Here is an 18,336-nt window from a genome sequence, read left to right on the forward strand (position 1 = left end):
ACAGTTCGATCAAGATTGGCGAAATCATCGATTCAAGAACCACTGCGTTCTTGTTTCCAACTCCAAGTTTGATTCGGTTTTCACTCTTCGTGTTTGAGAAGTTGGTTTCGACAACAACCACAACGCTACCAGAATGCGTCAATTTGTTCTACAATCTCAGTAGTGTCCACATCAAAGTATTCGATCCCGGTGGTAATTTTTGCGATTCATCGCCCTCACTTCTGTCAATTTTAGTCTGTATTTCATCTGTTTCTGTTAGTACTTTCATGTTCCATTCCAACGGCAATTGATTATGTTCGCTGTTGCGTTTTCTTCAAAGAGGAGTTTTTGCATTTGCATTTGATCCCGGAGGCATATTGGTTTCTTCTCCCTGCACTATAATATCAGATCACGTTTTGAAATCGTGGTTTGGGAAGGCTATTTTGGTTGAAGATTTTAGGGGCAAAGTTCAGAGTTATGTGTATGGGTATATTCACATTTCAGAATCTCGTTTTAAAGCTTTTCGTTGCATAGTGACAATCGCAGATAGCACACTGCAGAAGCACGTTAGGAGAATCTCGTTTTTGCTATTCAAGCAGATTATCACGTTTGCAGAAGTGGCTTTTGTAGAATGTGTTTTATGTTTCTGTTACACCAGTTTAAAGCTTCTTGCAGCACCAAGTCACAAGAGCGCGTTAAAGAGTTGTTTCTTTTGATTTAGATTTTGCATAAGCTGGTTTTGAAAAAGCACGTTCGGCATAAGTTGTTTTGATTGTATAAGCATGTTTCAGAAATTTCAAAGGAGGAGGCGATGTTCTTGTGCAATTCCTGTCTCGACTCAGATTCCCATAAGGACTTGGATTTTCATTTGGGCTTGGGCCTCTGGATTCAATCTTGGGCAACAATCACGTTTACAATAAGCTAATTTGGTTCAATTGTTGTTTGGTTAAGCTGGTTTGCGTGGTACAGTTTCTGAGTTGCCAAAGCATGTTTTCTCTTGCAAGATGGTTATGGACTTCTGATTTTTGACATAGGACTCAAGCATTGGCCTTCAAAGCTTTTCTCATCATTTTTATTTTTACCAAATGTACCTCTTTGTTTTGGTTACCACATTATTAATTTTGGAATTTGTATTTCAAACTCAAGCAAGAATTCTCTTACCTTGAGTTTGAGGGGGGATGTTGAGATAACTAGAGTTAGTTAAGGTAGTTAGAGTTGATTAAATGTTAGTTAGAGAGAACAATAGTTAGTTACAAGTAGTTAGGGTCATTGAGGTCTATAAAAGGACCAACCATGTACTCATTCATGTAATCTTTTTCAATACAATTCACTATGAATTCTAAGGGTTTTCCCTATATTTCTTCCTATCAATCATACTTCTCCTATGAAGCTAATCTCAATCTCTTTGATCCTATTATTTCTGATAGATATTAAATCATCCAAGAAGGATATTCACATCAAACCAAATTAGATCCATCAGCACATAGGTTAAATACTCTTAAACTCCTTAATTAAACTCCTAGTACTTCTAGTTTTAAGGTTTGGAATTATTCCATAAGTTTTGGATTAACTTAGAAACGGTTATGCTGAATTTTCATAAATTTCACTAAGACCTACTTTGAGTATTTTCATCATATCTCAAGAACCAAAAATCATTTTCACGTCAAACCAAAGCCACTGGAAATCTAACTTAATTATCTACAACTTTCATGTTTACACCAAAGGCCAATTCAAAACAGAAACGTATGAAAAAGACGCAAGAACATGAAACAGGACGTGCTGTCAGAGAGCAACTCGGGAAAAACCGACTTTTCACCCCACAATCCCAATTTTAACTTCTCTATGCCCAAATTTGATCCAAAAACTTGTCTAACCATTTCTATACATGTTAAGACATTCAAAACCATATAAAACATTGCACTAAGAATAATCCATGATTTGAACATCAATTCTACACAAATTCAACAGATTTTCTACTCTATTAACAACCAATTACAACTTCAAAACCTAATTCCCAAATTCCCATAACTACAACCTACAACATGCTAAACTCAATTTCAGAATTATACAACTTAGAATTAGAGAAAGTTAGTCCCACCCTTACCTTAGATTGATCGACAAAGGACTCTACCGCTTTCTCTCCTCTGACTCTTCTCTTCTCTTGGTTTTCTCTCTTTTTCTCCAAAAACAGGTTTCACGTAATCCTTATTTTCTAATTCTAACTCTCCCCTTTTATATAAATCCTTAACCTACTTATTTTCTTTTATTTTCAAATCTGCCCTCCAAGTCTCAATATTCTATTCTAGTATATATATAATATAAAATATTTCTATAACAAATAACAAATATATTTCTATAACATATATATTTCTAAACCAAATAAGAAATATATTTCTACACCAAATAACATATATATTTCTACACCAGATAACATAATATATTTCTACACCAGATAACATATATATTTCTACAACAAATAACATATATTTCTACAATAAATAACATAATATTTCTACTTATTCCACTAAACTCTTCTAATTTCCAAAACAGCCCCCACAACTTAATCTTATTTTATTTTCAAATCTTATTCTATTAAATAATAAAATAAGCCTCTTAATAAATCAACAACACCTCAAAAAAACCATATAAATCACATAAGTCATAAAAATAGACTCTAAACTCAATAAAATAAATAAATATTAAAATAGGGCATTACATATTGTTGAGTTATTATGTATGCTAAATGAAGAATAATGTGAGTAATCCTTTCTTGATCAATGTTGATGAATGATGAGCTTTTGTCGATGACTTGATTAGTGATTGAATATGTTGCTATGCTATGTTAGTAATTTGATAGCTTGAAATGGTATGATGGGGGATAACAATCATGTGATGCTAGTATTCTAGGAGGGATGATTATGTTTATGTGTTATGCATGATTCCTTGAATGCTTATATTTGTTATGTTGATTATGATTGATGTAATACTTACCCCCAGTGGATCTGTGATGGACTGCCTGCATGTCTGTATGGATGTGTAGACGTTGTGCAGGATTAGTTGCTCCGGTGAGTTGATTGTTGCTTGGTGGATATCGGGAGCTATATCCGGTATCGGTTTAGTTGAGTCTAGGTTGGCTCTGATCTAGGCGTCTGTTATGTCAGTCTAGATTATCTTCTGTTTTGGATTTATTCTTGTTGGAGATTTACCCATTGTTGGGATTTGGAGATTCATCTATGTTGATGTATTATTTGATTCATGACATGTATGCCTTGAAGTATTCTAGTTTATATCCGCTGCGACTGTTGAGATTTTTATGCATGCATGTTGAATTTGAATTTTGTCTGATGACGTAGCATCTATTTCTTGAATAAATGTATTATTCGCATGTTGTATTGCTTTAATAGAAATAGGGTGTTACATAGCCGGAGAAGCACCAAGTCTCCCGGTTTGAAGGTAACCTCTCTTTTATGCTTGTTTGCCCAGGTTTCCATCTTGATTCTGCACTTTTTGAGATTTTCCTTGAGCGTCAAGATAACCATCTGACGGTGCTCCAATGTGTTGGCCAGATCAGTGATGGTGGTGGTGTTGCGGACATAATCGGGGATAGATGGAGGAGTGTAGTCGTACAAAGCTTCAAAGGGAGTCATTTTAGTGGCGGAGTGTTGGGTGGTGGTGTGCCAATATTCAGCAAGGTGAAGGTACTTGAACCATGTGTTGGGATGGTCACTTGCAAAACAACGGAGGTAGGTCTCTAAGGTACGGTTGATCACTTCGGTTTAACCGTCGGTTTTCGGGTGATAGGTCGTGCTGTATTTCAATGTGTTACCTTGTATTTGAACAATTCCTTCCAAAATTTGCTGACAAAGAGGGGGTCACGGTCCGAAACTATGGATTTTGGCACTTCGTGAAGGCGACATATCTCAGTTGAGAAGCAGGTAGCAAGATCCGGGGCTGTGAATTTTGAAGGTAGTTCAAGGAAGTGAACAAATTTGGTGAGGCGGTCACATATGACCCAAATAACGATGTGGTCGTAGAAGAAAGGTATGTGGGATATTGTAACGCCCTCTTTGAATTATTAGATTTATTTAATTATTTAATTGAGTCTAAAATTTATTAAGAAGAGTTTAAAATATATTTATTTGATTATGTGATTTATTAAGTGGCTTATGTTGTTATTTAATAGATTAAGATTTGAAAATAGAAATAAGATTGAGTTGAGAGTTTGTTATGAGATTTTAGAGAGTTTTGGGGGAGAAAGAGAAATAAGATAAAATAGAAAAAGGGTTATAAATAGGAGAAACCTAGTTTAGAAAAAACATAACGTACGATCAATTTTGGAGAAAAGGGAGAAAAAGCCGAGAGGAGGGAGAAGACCTAGGAGTGCTGCGATTTTCATCTATAAGGTAAGGGTGGGACTAACATTCAATAATCTTGAGTCTATGATTCCGAAAATTGTATTTAACATGTTGTAGGTTTAGTTTTTGAGAATTTGGGAATTAGGGTTAAAAGTGATTATTTGATGATTTTCTAAAATAATGTTTTGGGTCAAGTTTTATATGGTTTTGAGTCTCTTTTGATGTATATAAATGTTTAGACAAACTTTGGGATCAAATTTGGGCATAGGGAAGTTAAAATTGGGATTTTTGGGTGAAAAGTGTGTTTTTTCCCGAGTTGCTCTCTGACAGCATGTCCTGTTTCACGTTCTTGCATCTTTTTCACACGTTTCTGTTTTGAATTAGCCTTTGGTGTAAACATGAAAGTTGTAGATAATTGTGTTAGCTTTCCAGTGGCGTCGGTTTGACTTGAAAATGAATTTTTGTTTATGAGTTAAGGTCAAATTACTGCACATAGGTCACAGTGAATTTTTATGAATTTCAGCACAACTTTGTCCGAAATTGAAATGAAAACTGGTATTGATTGGTACATAATTGGTCTTAGGTGTAAACACGAAAGTTGTAGGTATAAATGTTAGCTTTCTATTGCCGTTGGTTTGACTTCAAAAGGATTTATAGAATTTAAGTTATGGTCAAATTACTGAACGTAGGTCACAGTGAATGATTATGATTGATGAATTAGTATATGTATGTATATGTTGTGAATCTGATATTGTCCATGATCGATGAAGTGTTATATGTATATATGATGTTTTAAGATGTTGATTATGATATGATGTTTTAAGATGTTGATTACGATTTGATGTTGTTATATTGTGATATAATTGTATATGCATTACTTGAATTATATGCGAATAATTGAGACGTTGTTGACTTGCATTTGATATTATTATGTCATGCTGTTTTTGTATACTGTTGTGTTGCTGTTGTTATTTAACTAAGCTGCATGAGTCGGTCTAAGTTGATTAAGATGATGAAGTTCCAAATTATTGGATTATATAAGAGGTTGTCGATTTAAGATATTAAGAGGTCGAGTCCATGCATTAGCATTTCATTGTTGGGGGCTTGATGCCCTGGAGCCTTTGCTCAATTAAGTTGAAGGCTTGATGCCCTGGGAGCCTTTTTACGCTCAAATAAAGTTGAGGGCTTGATGCCCTGGAGCCTATTTACGCTCAAAGATTGGTACCACATGCATGATTAGAAGATTAAGTTGCATAGTCAAGAGGTTAAGTTGTCAAGTTGTCAAGTTATCAAGTTGTCGAGTTGTTAAGTTGTTAAATCATGAAATTGTTTAAAGCTGTGATTCTTTATATGAACTATTAAAGAAGTGAATTATGATATATTATTATCTATGATGAATATTATGATGATTACATGATGTTGTCTATGAGTTGTTAAATATGATTGATGATGCTTATGTTGTTAAATGTAATTGATGAATTATATGCTTAATATTATTATTTGTGAAATCTCACCCCTTCTGTTTGCCCACCATGGGTAACTAACAGGTAACCAAGAATAGTTGATGTCGTGTGAGCTTTCCTTCTCGTGTGTCTTAGGTGCTCTGATACGTAACGGGATGGGAACTTTGTTATTGCTTTTCTATTCCTTACGTATTGTTTTTGAAGATTTATGGCTATGTTTTTAGATTGGATTTTTATGAGACATTTATGAAGAGGCCTTCGTGCCAAAGACTGTTTTAGTTATTGAAATAAATTCCGCTGCGAAGTATTAAAGATCTTGTATTTGAATTTTAAAGGATAAATAGTTATTTATTCAGTTTATGATTTTAAGAAAAGAATGTGACATTCCGTTTATGTTGAAAAACTCTGATTATTTATGCGAAATTTTTATGTTGGGAAAACGGGGTGTTACAGATATGAAATCCATGGTTAAGTCTTCCCATACTTTTTCCGAAATCTCTAACGGATGGAGTAACCCATGTTTCATTTGTGGCATATACTTATTTTGTTGACAGGTTGTCATTGTTGAATCCAATTCTTCACATCTAGGTATGCATTTGGCCAAGTAAACGAGGTAGAAAGACGAGCCAAGGTAGGTTGAAGGCCGGAATGACCTGCCAAAGTAGTGTTATGAAACTCGGTGATAATGGCCTGACACAATCCTTGTATTTCCGGTAGACTAATCCTCCTTTGAACTGGTAATTAGATGACGTATTGACATCACTGCCTGCCTTTGTTGCGAGCTCTTTTCCTGCAAGATCGGTGTTGTAGTCATCAGCAGAACTTTCGGTGTTGGCTCGGTGTGTTTGCGGCTAAGTGCATCCGCCAGTAGGTTGGATTTACTGGGTTTGTAGTTAATGTCGAAACTGAATCCTTGAAGTTTGGAATCCCATTTTTGTTGCTCCGGAGTTTGAATTGTTTGCACCAATAAATTCTTTAAGCTTTTCTGATCCGTAAAGATGTGAAAGTGCCTTCCAATCAAATACTAACGCCATTTCTTTATAGATTCGGTGATTGCAAATGTTTCTCAGACATACACGGAAGAAGATTGCATATAGTAGCATAGTGGTGAACAAATCGGGGATAAAAGCCGGTAAGCCCAAGAAATCTACGAAGAGTAGTGAGAGAGTGCGGACGGGGCCAATCTAACATAAATTTTCTCTGGATCGGGTGTAACACCTTGTGCCGAGATCACATGCCCTAAACAATCAACTTTCATAACCGCGAACATGCACTTAGAGATTTTAGCAACGAATGATTGTGCAACCAATGATTCCAAAACCAACTTTAAGTGTAACATGTGATCTGCAAAAAATTGCTATAAACAAGAATGTCATAAAAAAAACTATAACAAAATGACGCAAATAAGGGTGAAACAAATCATTCATCGTCGATTGAAAGGTAGAAGGGGCATTAGTTAGCCCAAAAGACATAACCAAAAACTCATAGTGACCATCAAAGGTCCTAAAAGCAGTCTTATGAATGTCTTCCGGAATAACCCTTATTTGATGATAGCCAGAACGTAGATCAATTTTCGTGAAAATAGTATCGGATCCTAACTCATCTAGGAGTTCATCAATGGTAGGTATGGGGAAACTGTTGTAACGCCCACTTTTTATTAATTAATTATTTAATCAAGTCTAGACGAGTTATATTATATTTATATAATATATGTGTGATTTATGATGATTTATGACGATTTAGATGAGTTATGTGATGTGACGATTTTTATGAGGTTATGAGACTTATTTTGTTGTTTAATAAAATAAGATTTGAAAATAAAATAAAATATTTAGTTAGGGGCTGTTTTGAGATTTTAGAGAGTTTTGGGGGAGAAAGAGAGATAAGATAAGATAATAGGAAGAGATATAAAAAGAGAAAACCTAATTTTTAGAAACACTTTGTACGTACGACTGTTTTTGGAGAAAAGGGAGAAAAAGCCATAGAAGGGAGAAGTCAAGGTAGAAAGCTGCGATTTCATCAACTAACGTAAGGGTGAGACTAATGATTCAGTAGTATTAATCCATGTAATTCTGATGATCAAATTAACAAGTTAGGATTGAATTAAAAAGTTTATGAAATTAGGGTTAATAGGTGATTTTGATGATCCAATGATGTTAGGTTGTTAGATTGATGCTTAAAACGTTCTTTGACCTTAGATTATGAATAGGATGAATTCTGGAATCGAAATTAGGCTTTAAACCATGTGAGATGTTGGATTTTCGTGAAAAACTGCATTCTGCCCGAGCCTACATTCATCGCTCGCCCTCGCGAACGACGATCCTTACCTCGCGAGGGATGAAGTTTATCGCTCGCCACGCGAGCCATTTCCCTTCGCCTCGCGAGTTGCAAGTCGCAGCTCGCCACAGCAAACAACCTTACTCGCCATAGCGAGCATGACCAGAGAGCATGTTGAATTATGTATTTTTGACTTTTGAGTTGAACCTTAGATGTTTTTGAGTGCCTAAAGATGTTTATTAAAGATTAGATGATGACTTAGAGTGAGATTGAACCTGGTTTAGCTTAGAACAACTTTAGTTGGGAATCTGGCTTGTACTCGCCATGGTGAGCAGATGCTCTCGCCTCGCGAGCACTTCCAGAATTGAGTGCAAGTGAGAACTTTGCGATCTGTGTCGAATAACTTGTTTAGACATGGACCATTAGGTAGTAATGAGACCTATATAAGAAGTTAACTGCAATCTGTGAGGCTGATATGAGATGTTTGAGTTGATTATGATGTATTATAATGTTTATGCATTACTTGAAGATTAATTGTATACATAAGATGTTGATGAATTGAATTGATATAATTATCATGATTATTGTTGTAATCTGCCTATGCTGATATTGTTATTCAACCAAGTTGCATGAGTCGATATAAGATGATTAAGATGATGTTGAACCTCCAAATTATTGGATATATATGAGATGATGATTAAGATGTTTTAAGAGATCGAGTCCATGCATTAGCATACATTTGTTGGGGGCTCATGCCCTGGAGCTTTGTACTCACCACGATGGAGCATTAGCTCAAAATAACAATGAGGGCTCATGCCCTGAAAGTATATTAATACTAAAATAACGTTGGGGGCTCATGCCCTGAATTGGTACCACATGCATATAAGAGGTCTAAGTTGCATAGTCGCATAGTCAAGTCAATGATGAATGATGTTAAGATGTTATGAGATTTATGATGTTTAAATGAAGTGATTACTTGATATTTTATTATCAATAATGCTATGATGTTGAAGATGTTTATGTTGTTAATTACGATTCTTGAATTATATTGATTAATATTATTGTTTTGTGAAATCTCACCTCTTCTGCTTGGAAATGTTGCTCTTCGTATGAGTAACTTGCAGGTGACCGAGCGTAGGTTGCTGTTTGCTGTCGTGAGTGGCCTTGCCTCACTGAGTCTTAGGTTGCTCTGATACGTAACGGGATGGGGTTTATGATATGCATGCTTCATTTCCTTTACGTGTTTGACTATGATGTTTTATGTTGTTTAACCGAATTTATTTGAGATATTATGATGGGGCCTGCATGCCAAGACAATTTATGATTTTTGAATTAACTCCGCTGCGATGATTGAGATATTTTGTTGGAAGTTAAATTGTTATTTAACTATTTTTAGATTATGTGAAATGTGATATCCCGTTTTGTGATGTTTACTCTTATTTTTGTTAAGAAATTTTTTATGTTGGGAAAACGGGGTGTTACAACTGCAACGCCCACTTTTAATTAATTAGTTATTTAATTGAGTCTAGATGAGTTATATTATATTTATATAATATATGTGTGATTTATGATGATTTACGATGATTTGAGATGATTTATGTGATATGATGATTTTTATGAAGAGATGGGACTTATTTTGTTGTTTAATAAAATAAGATTTGAAAATAAAATAAAATATTTAGTTAGGGGCTGTTTTGAGATTTTAGAGAGTTTTTGGGGAGAAAGAGAGATAAGATAAGATATTAGGAGGAGATATAAAAAGGAAAGGCCTAGGTTTTTAGAAAAATTAGTACGTACAACTGTTTTTGGAGAAAAGGGAGAAAAAGCCATAGAAGGGAGAAAACAAGGAAAAGGCTGCGATTTTCATCAACTAAGGTAAGGGTGAGACTAACGATTCAGTTTTATTAATCCTTGTAATTCTGATAGTCAAATTAACAAGTTAGAATTGAATTAAGAAATTTATAAAATTAGGGTTAATAGGTGAAATTGATGATCAAATGATGATAAGCTGTTAGATTGATGCATAAACCGTCCTTTGACCTTAGATTATGATTAGGATGAATTCTGGAATTAAAATTTGGCTTAGAACCATGTGAGATGATGGATTTTCATAAAAACTGCACTTCTGCCCGAGCCTATATTCATCGCTTGCCCTCGCGAACGATGATCCTCGCCTCGCGAGTGATGAAGTTCATCGCTCGCCACGCGAGCCAATTACCCTTGCCTCGCAAGTTGCACGTCGCAGCTCGCCACAACTGATGAGATAAAACCGCAAGTGCACGGTCTTACTGAAGTAGTTTGAAAAGAGTATCGTTCCGACAGGGAGTAGTTTAATTCAATTAACCTTTGATAATTATTAGAGGAGAAAAGAGTTGTAAGTTGGGGTTTTCAAGCGATTGAAACATAATAATAATAAAAGGAGCCTTGGGATCATTGGTTCATCTGAATAACAAGTCCTTCACAAACCAAACTATAAGCTTATAACTTTATGTTAGACCTAATTTCTCAAGACAGTTTCTCTTTTGTTCGTCTAGCAACCAAGCCTATTTCGCTGACTTGATTACTATTAGATTTTGGTTCCTCTAACAACCAAGCCTATTTCGCTGACTTGATCATTATTAGTTCCCTTGAAGATCGAAACTATATGTCTCAAAGATTGCAAAGACTATTTCGCTGCCTTTGCAATCCTTGTCTAAATTCACTTGTTCGAATATCAAAGCTCCACTTTCGTTTTATGAATTGATATTTGAGATGATGGATAAACAATTATCAAACCCTCCACTTTCGTTTACACAGTTTGATAATGGTTGATCCATGTTAAAGCGGTGAATTTAGATAAGAAATTAGGGTTACATAAGATTAAGGCTTAGAGCTTGGCTTGATTAGGATTATGTCATTTAGACTTATCCAACAATCCCAAGACAAGGAAAAGTCTACTCACTCATGTTCATCGTAGACATGGGGAAGAAGAGAGAAAGCATAAAAGTAAATGACAAGAAAATAAAGGAAAAGAAAAGAACTTTTATTAGAAAAGCAATTTTCACTTATTGAATTCCAAGAAAAGATGAATATTTGTGATGGATAGCTACTCTATTTATAGCATACATTCGACTTAAAATCTAAGCAATTACATTTCTGGAATGTTCCACAAGAAACTGCGGGATAAAATAGAGTAGCTTAAAATCTAAGCAATAGCAGCAAAAGTGACTCTGGAGGGTGGCACGGCTGTGCCAATCTTCTGACTTTGGGGGAGACGTATTTTTGTCTCCGAATCTTTGTATTTTCGCACTAAATCAGCTCCAAGTCCCTTTCTTTTGCTCCAAGACTCAATCCATCCAATATTCATTCCTGAAATAAAATAAAAAGCAATTTGTAGTAAACTATCTTAAAAAGGAAATAATACTAATATAAAATAAAATAAAATGTAATTAAAACTAAACTAAATAGCATATAAAAATAGGTAATAAATGACTCATCAACAACGAACAATGTTACTCGCCATAGCGAGCATGACCAGAGAGCATGTATAACTCTGTACTTTTGACCTTTGAGTCGAACCTTAGATATTTTTGAGTGCCTGAAGATGCCTATTAAAGATTAAATGATAACTTAGAACGAGATTGAACCTGGTTTAGCTTAGAACAACATTAGTTGGGAATCTGGCTTGTACTCGCCATGGCAAGCAGATGCTCTCGCCTCGCGAGCACTTCCAGAACTGAGTGCAAGTGAGGATATTTCGATATGTGTCGCATAATTTGTTTAGAGTTGGACCCCTGGGTAGTAAAGTGACCTTTTTAAATGTTAACTGCAATCTGTGAAGCTGTTATGAAATGTTAATGTTGATTATAATGTGATTTAATGATTAATTGCATGAGATGATATAAGATGATTAAGATGATGTCGAACCTCCAAATTATTGGATACATAAGAGATGATGATTAAGATGTTTTAAGAGATCGAGTCCATGCATTAGCATACATATGTTGGGGGCTCATTCCCTGGAGCTTAGTACTCAACACGATGGAGCATTAGCTCAAATTAACGATGGGGGCTTATGCCCTGGAAGTATATTAATACTCAAATAACGATGGGGGCTCATGCCCTGAATTGGTACCACATGCATATAAGAGGTCTAAGTTGCATAGTCGTATAGTCGAGTCAATGATGAATGATGTTAAGATGCTATGAGATTTATGATGCTTTAATGAAGTGATTACTTGATATATTATCATCTATGATGCTATGATGTTTAAGATGGTTATGTTGAAGATTTATGTTGTTAATTATGATTGTTGAATTATATTGATTAATATTATTGTTTTGTGAAATCTCACCCCTTCTGCTTGAAAATGTTGCTCTTTGTATGAGTAACTTGCAGGTGATCGAGCTTAGAGTGGCGTGTTGCTGTCGTGAGTGACGTGTTCCTCACTGAGTCGTTTAGGTTGCTCTGATACGTAACGGGATGGGGTTTTTGAATGCATGCTTCATTTCCTTACGTATTTGACTATGATATTTATGCTTAAGTTGTTTAACTGAGATATTATGATGAGGCCTGCGTGCCAAACTTATTTATGGTTGATGACATAATTCCGCTGCTATTTTGTTGAAAGTTAAATTTTTATTTGACTATTTACGATTATGTTTAAATGTGATATCCCGTTTATGATGTTTACTCTGATAATTGTTAAGAAATTTTTATGTTGGGAAAACGGGGTGTTACAGAAACGGTCGCGGATGGTGACTGCATTGAGTGCACGGTAGTCCACACAAAATCGCCAAGAACCATCCTTCTTACGAACAAAGAGTACCGGGGATGAAAAAGGACTAGTGCTCGGTCTAATGATACCCCCTTGAAGCATTTCTTTTATGATTGAGGTCATATCATCTTTTAGGGAGTGTGGGTATCGATAAGGTTAGACATTGATGGGTGGTGTGTTGGGGTGAATGGGGATACGATAGTCATGTGGCCGGGAAGGTGGTAGGCCGTGTGGTTTTTGAAATACCGTAGGAAATTGGGTGAGAAGGTTATTTATTTCGAGGTGTAGCGTGGGTGGTGGTAAGTCCACTGTGAGTAGTTTACGAGTTGGGTTGTCTTGTTGGTCGGTAGTGGCGGTAAAGGATAAGAGGTGAAAGGATGCAACCGAATCGGTGTGAATGAGGTGACATAGGTAGAGGGCCAAACCTTAATTCTAAAGCTTTCGTAAAAGATGTCCAATCGTTGAGTCAGTTATTTGGAAACATCCACTTATACCAACTTAATGTTTCACCTTTTGTATTAAATGCTGCTATTTGCAATCGATATTCAGGGCCAATATTATAAAAGGTGAAAATTTGATCAGCTTGAAACAACCAATCTAGAACTTCAGTACCATCAAAGGTACCCATCTCGATTTTAGGTTTTCTAGGTGTGGTAATAGGAAATTGGGAGGTGGGCTGAGATGAATAGGCATTTTGGGTTGGGTTACTGTAAGCCGAATCGGTAGGTATTGGTGAAGATTGCTGTAATTTGGTTGATGGTATTATAGAAGGGTTGCTGGTGGATGAGTACGGCAGGGTTAGGAACGGTGGTGGTGGTGGGGAGTAACTAGAGGTAGTGACAATAGGTTGAGTGAAGGTTGTCTGGTGGAGGGGTGTTGAAAAAGGTGTTTAGGGTATCTGTGTTGATAGATGTGGGTAGATCTGGCCGCAGTAAAGGGACAATGGTGGTTGGGTCGGTATGATAGAACCAGATGCAGTGGTGAGGACGAGAAAAGTTTGTGGGGAAGTTAAGGAAAGGATCAGAAGTGTGGTGTGCGTAGTGGATGGGGTGTCGGTGAGGGAAGTCGGGGCTATAGTGAAAGTTGGGAGTCTAGAGGTGACCAAATGAATACCTGATGAAGAGGGTGTAGCGGTGCTGACAGCAGCGCTGGTCTGAGTTGATTGAGAACGGACGGCGAGAGTGTCGGCGATCTGTCGCATGAGCGATTCATGTTGAGCAGGTATGGTTCTGCGCATTTGTTCGTCACAGTTGTCCATAGTGTGATGCTGGTTGTCAAATTTTGAGTGGAGGAGGGCGATTTGCTCAGTGAAATGTTGGTGGTTGGCGGCGACAACTTGATTGGTCCGCAGCTGTTGAGCTGCAATGGCGTCTTCGTGGTCTTTCACAGTGGGGTTTGGGGGTATGTAGGTTTGGGAGTTACGGAGAAGATGGAATGAAAGCACCAATGATGTCTGGTTCTAGGTTTCTCTCTCAAATTAGGGTTAAACTAGAAGACAAGACTGAAAATAAATTGACAAGTAAAGAAATTAAAATTGAACTTTTCATTTCATACATTTCTAAAGGTTAGTCACCACTTTTATATAGTAAGGAGGAAAATACAATCAGAAATATAAATGGGCTCTAAGCCACTTAGGACAACAGACTAATAATGGGCCACTAAAGGCATTCTACTACATAAGATAAAGGTAGTTAATATTTTAGAATAAAATCCTTAGTCCATGTGGGTTTAATGATGATTCTCTTGCTAACAAATTGCTATGTTTCTAGAAAAATAGAATTACATGACTCAAATATTGCAATGAAAAGAAATATTACTGCCAATTCATAATTCTCACGTTTTCTGTTCGTTTTCTTCCTCTGTCTCCAACATATCCAAGAATGGGGCTAATGTTAATCTGCATAATCATGGGTGGAAACATTTTCGAATTTTTGGTGACCTTCTTAAGTCAAGAAAGTGTGTGGGAAGGTGAGGCATTATTTAGTTAGATACAACTTGGAGTGTCTGGAACATGAGAAATAATATTATTTGTAGAAGGGGACGTAGTCAAAGTTATTTTTTTATTTTTTTGGAAATGTTGTGTAAAGCGAAAAAACCATTCCATACAATTTCACGACATTGTGGCATGTTTTGATTAGCCATTTAACACCAATCTCCCGTTTTATCTAATAAAGAATTATATTTTATTTCATTGAAATTTCAATGCTCAATACTAAAGTTTAAGTGAAAATTGATTGAAACATTTTTTAATTAATAAATAAAAGTCTTAAACTAAATAGTAAAAATTAAAAAATAACAATTTTTTTTTTGAATGGTTAGGTTCACAGATTTGAAATTATAAACTCGTTACCTGAACCAAACCACTTCGAACATCCGAATTAAATTGGATTTAATCAACTAATTCAAACTAAATATAGGTCGGATTAATTTGGATCATCAAATTGAACGGGTAATCCAGATTCGTGAACATCCATGTTATATGTAACTTTTAAATGACTGTATTCCGATCGAACTACATTCCTGTTCCTCAAACATCAAGAACACTCAAAAGTTCGAAGTCCTCCGTTCATAAAGAAGAGTTAAAAAGTAACTTTCATGGTTACTTGAAGATTTCAAAACTGTGTCACTTCTAAAAGCTTCCATATGAAGTGTGTTGAAAAAGTTTTTCAAGCAATCAAATATATGTTCTTCAACGTCAAGTATTCAAATATCAAAATGACCAATTGCAAAAGAAGACCACTTGAAGGTTAGAAGACTCATGACACTAATGCATATTAGGAGTTAGTTTATTTTTCGGTCTATAATAATAGAATAAAATTCATGCAAATTCCATTCAATAAAACTACACCTAAATACATAACACATCCTCCCTCACATGATAACTTCTTATTAACAACGCTGAAAGAACGATGTATGAAACTCAAACATATCTATATTGGTATATTTTCTTCTTTTGCACACTTTGTGCCTTGTTTTTTTTCTTTTCTTTTTACTTTATCGTTTTAAGTTCATACCTTTCTTCGATCTCTAACGGGTGCGCTTGTAACATTAAACCTATCAACTAATAACCCTCCCAACAATCTAACTCCAATTCTATATTTATTGGGTATTTCCTAATATTACGTGATATGGTACATCCTCCAAGACCAAGAAATACATGTGAAATGCAACATACACGTGATATTAAGCTTATTTCGAGGAAAACCCAAAAACAAGTTAATTAGTTTTGAATTAAAGGTACCATTTGCTAGTCAAAATCTCAATCTTAATATGTTTTCAGATCCATGGCACTTTGATTGTCTATCCTGCAACCTACATTGACAATTTGACTTTTTTTGAATTGTAGTCGTCAGAAATTTACCATATTTCCCCGAAGGCTTTGAAAACTGTTTGGTACAATAATAGAATTCACCTGGAGCATGTAGATTACTCCTTGAATAGCATTGTGTTGTTCGTATTTGGTAGCATTAAATATAAGTAAATTTAACTATTTTATTTCTCAATAACTGATCATTTCTATGAGCATATTTTTATAAAAAAAAAAAAAAAAACATTTTTAAGAATGTATACACTATATATATATATATATATATATATATATATATATATATATATATATGCACTTTCCCTCAAAATATATAATTGCACTTAATTGAAATATGCTTTAATATTTTATTAACACACTTACAATAGGGTTTTTGTTGTTGTTGTTGTTATTGATAGATAATCCTAAATAGGGTCTTCTGCAACACCTTTCAAACTAATTAATTAAAATTAAAATTATGCGTAAAGCTTATGGTAATTATGAATGATAGTATAATCTACGTAGAGGACATTAAGCTACAATCTAAACTTAATACAACGGATTACAACAACAATAGTAGAAATACCCTTTCAAAAAAAAACAGTAGTAGAAATACAGCATATTTTTGTCTTTATCTCAAAAGCTCATTGTTGAACTTTTCAATTAGGATTATATACATCATATGTTTTTACTCTTCAAAATCACGATGTTTAATTGAAATTTATTATTATTTGTTTTTTTTTTTTTTTTTTAAATTTAGCTCATATTTTTATTTTATAGAGACTACTCATTGGTCCAGAGAGTGACTAAAAACACCATTTTTCGTATTTTATTTGAAAATAGAAATTAAATTTGAATAAAGTTGATGCACATATGGACTAAATTTAAATTGTTATGGTTTTAAAGGGATTAAAAAAAACTAATTCTTAATTCAAAATACAATATCCCTAAAATAAATTACACAATTGTATACCAAAACCATTAATATTAAACAACATCTGCACCAAAAAGTAACTGAGAGACAGAACTACAAAACTTGTAATATTCCAATAATAAATATAAATATATATTCAACTTATTTTCTTGTACGTGGTTAGGAATATCACTTTACTTTAAGAAACACATAAAGACTGCAAATTTAAGCAGCAACAATTATATAATATCAATAATTTATTTGAGAATACCACCACAAATGTGGTTTCTTTTATTGAATATTTTTAATAAAATCACATACCTCGTATAATAAATAATATGATATAAGACCCTCTATTGGAGACTCAATAAATAATATCTTATGCGTAATCGCACATTCCATAGACACAATACTGACCAATTTCACAACGAACATTGCACCCTCCACAATGCCTCTTATCATAGTTTGTATCAACACATGCTCCTCTACAACATGTTTGAGTGTACTTGCAATGCTTCTTGCATGCACCACAATTATGCTTATCATATCCCAAATCAATGCACTTGTTGTTGCAACATGTCGCGTTCTTGGCGCCATATAAGTCGCATATTTCATCTTGTTTGTGACAATGAATAGGTGCATTAGGGTTTTGAGCTAGGAGGCGACTTACCCTCTTTGAAGGGAGAAACTTGTTTTTCTCATGGAGGATTAGTGGTTGTTGCCCTTGGGAGAGAGAATCGTGATGAACCGATAACGATTTGGGTTCGTTTTGTGTGATGGTTTTCATTGTGATAGTGAGGGACAAAGCCATGGTTATTGCTATGATTATTATTGCTTTTAGGAACCCCATGGCTTTGCCAGTTGAAAGAGATAGTAAAAGACTTATAAGAAGGAGAAATGTGTTGTATTTTCTTGTGTTTAATTTGGTATGTTGGTAGAAAATGAAGGGGAAGATATAGGGGTTTATAATAAGATGTTGGGGGAGAAGTTGACGCCGCAAAAGTGGTAAAAGGTGAGAGAAGCTTGCATGCACATGAGGAAGAGTATAGTGGAATTAATTTAGTTTTTTCTATTATTTGACCCTAATAAAAGTTAAAAAGCATAAGCTACTTACAATAGAAGAATGCATAAAAATCCATTTTTGGTGTGCATGCGATTTTTGGTGTCTACGTGGCAATTCCATTTGAAGAATTGGCCAAGTATATGGCTTGTGTTACTGAGATGTGGAGTTAAAAAACAAAAAAAATAAAATGGGAGAGGTCTATGTTAATGCTTGATGAATTAAGGG

General features: G+C 34.9%; 1 protein-coding gene across 1 annotated transcript; it reads right to left on the bottom strand.

Moving 5' to 3' along the window:
- Window positions 1-17,188: 17,188 nt before the first annotated feature.
- LOC25492001 (stigma-specific STIG1-like protein 1) lies at window positions 17,189-17,980 on the bottom strand. The gene has a single exon (XM_013600054.3). The coding sequence runs from the start codon at window positions 17,896-17,898 to the stop codon at window positions 17,428-17,430; it is 471 nt and encodes a 156-aa protein (XP_013455508.1). The 5' UTR covers window positions 17,899-17,980; the 3' UTR covers window positions 17,189-17,427.
- Window positions 17,981-18,336: the final 356 nt, after the last annotated feature.

This window comes from Medicago truncatula, chromosome 4 (assembly GCF_003473485.1).
Source record: "Medicago truncatula cultivar Jemalong A17 chromosome 4, MtrunA17r5.0-ANR, whole genome shotgun sequence".
Lineage (NCBI taxonomy): Eukaryota > Viridiplantae > Streptophyta > Magnoliopsida > Fabales > Fabaceae > Medicago > Medicago truncatula.

What these genes read in the sequence shown, in the direction of transcription:
- LOC25492001 (XM_013600054.3), bottom strand. Translation starts at nt 17,898, where the DNA reads ATGGGGTTCCTAAAAGCAATAATAATCATAGCAATAACCATGGCTTTG.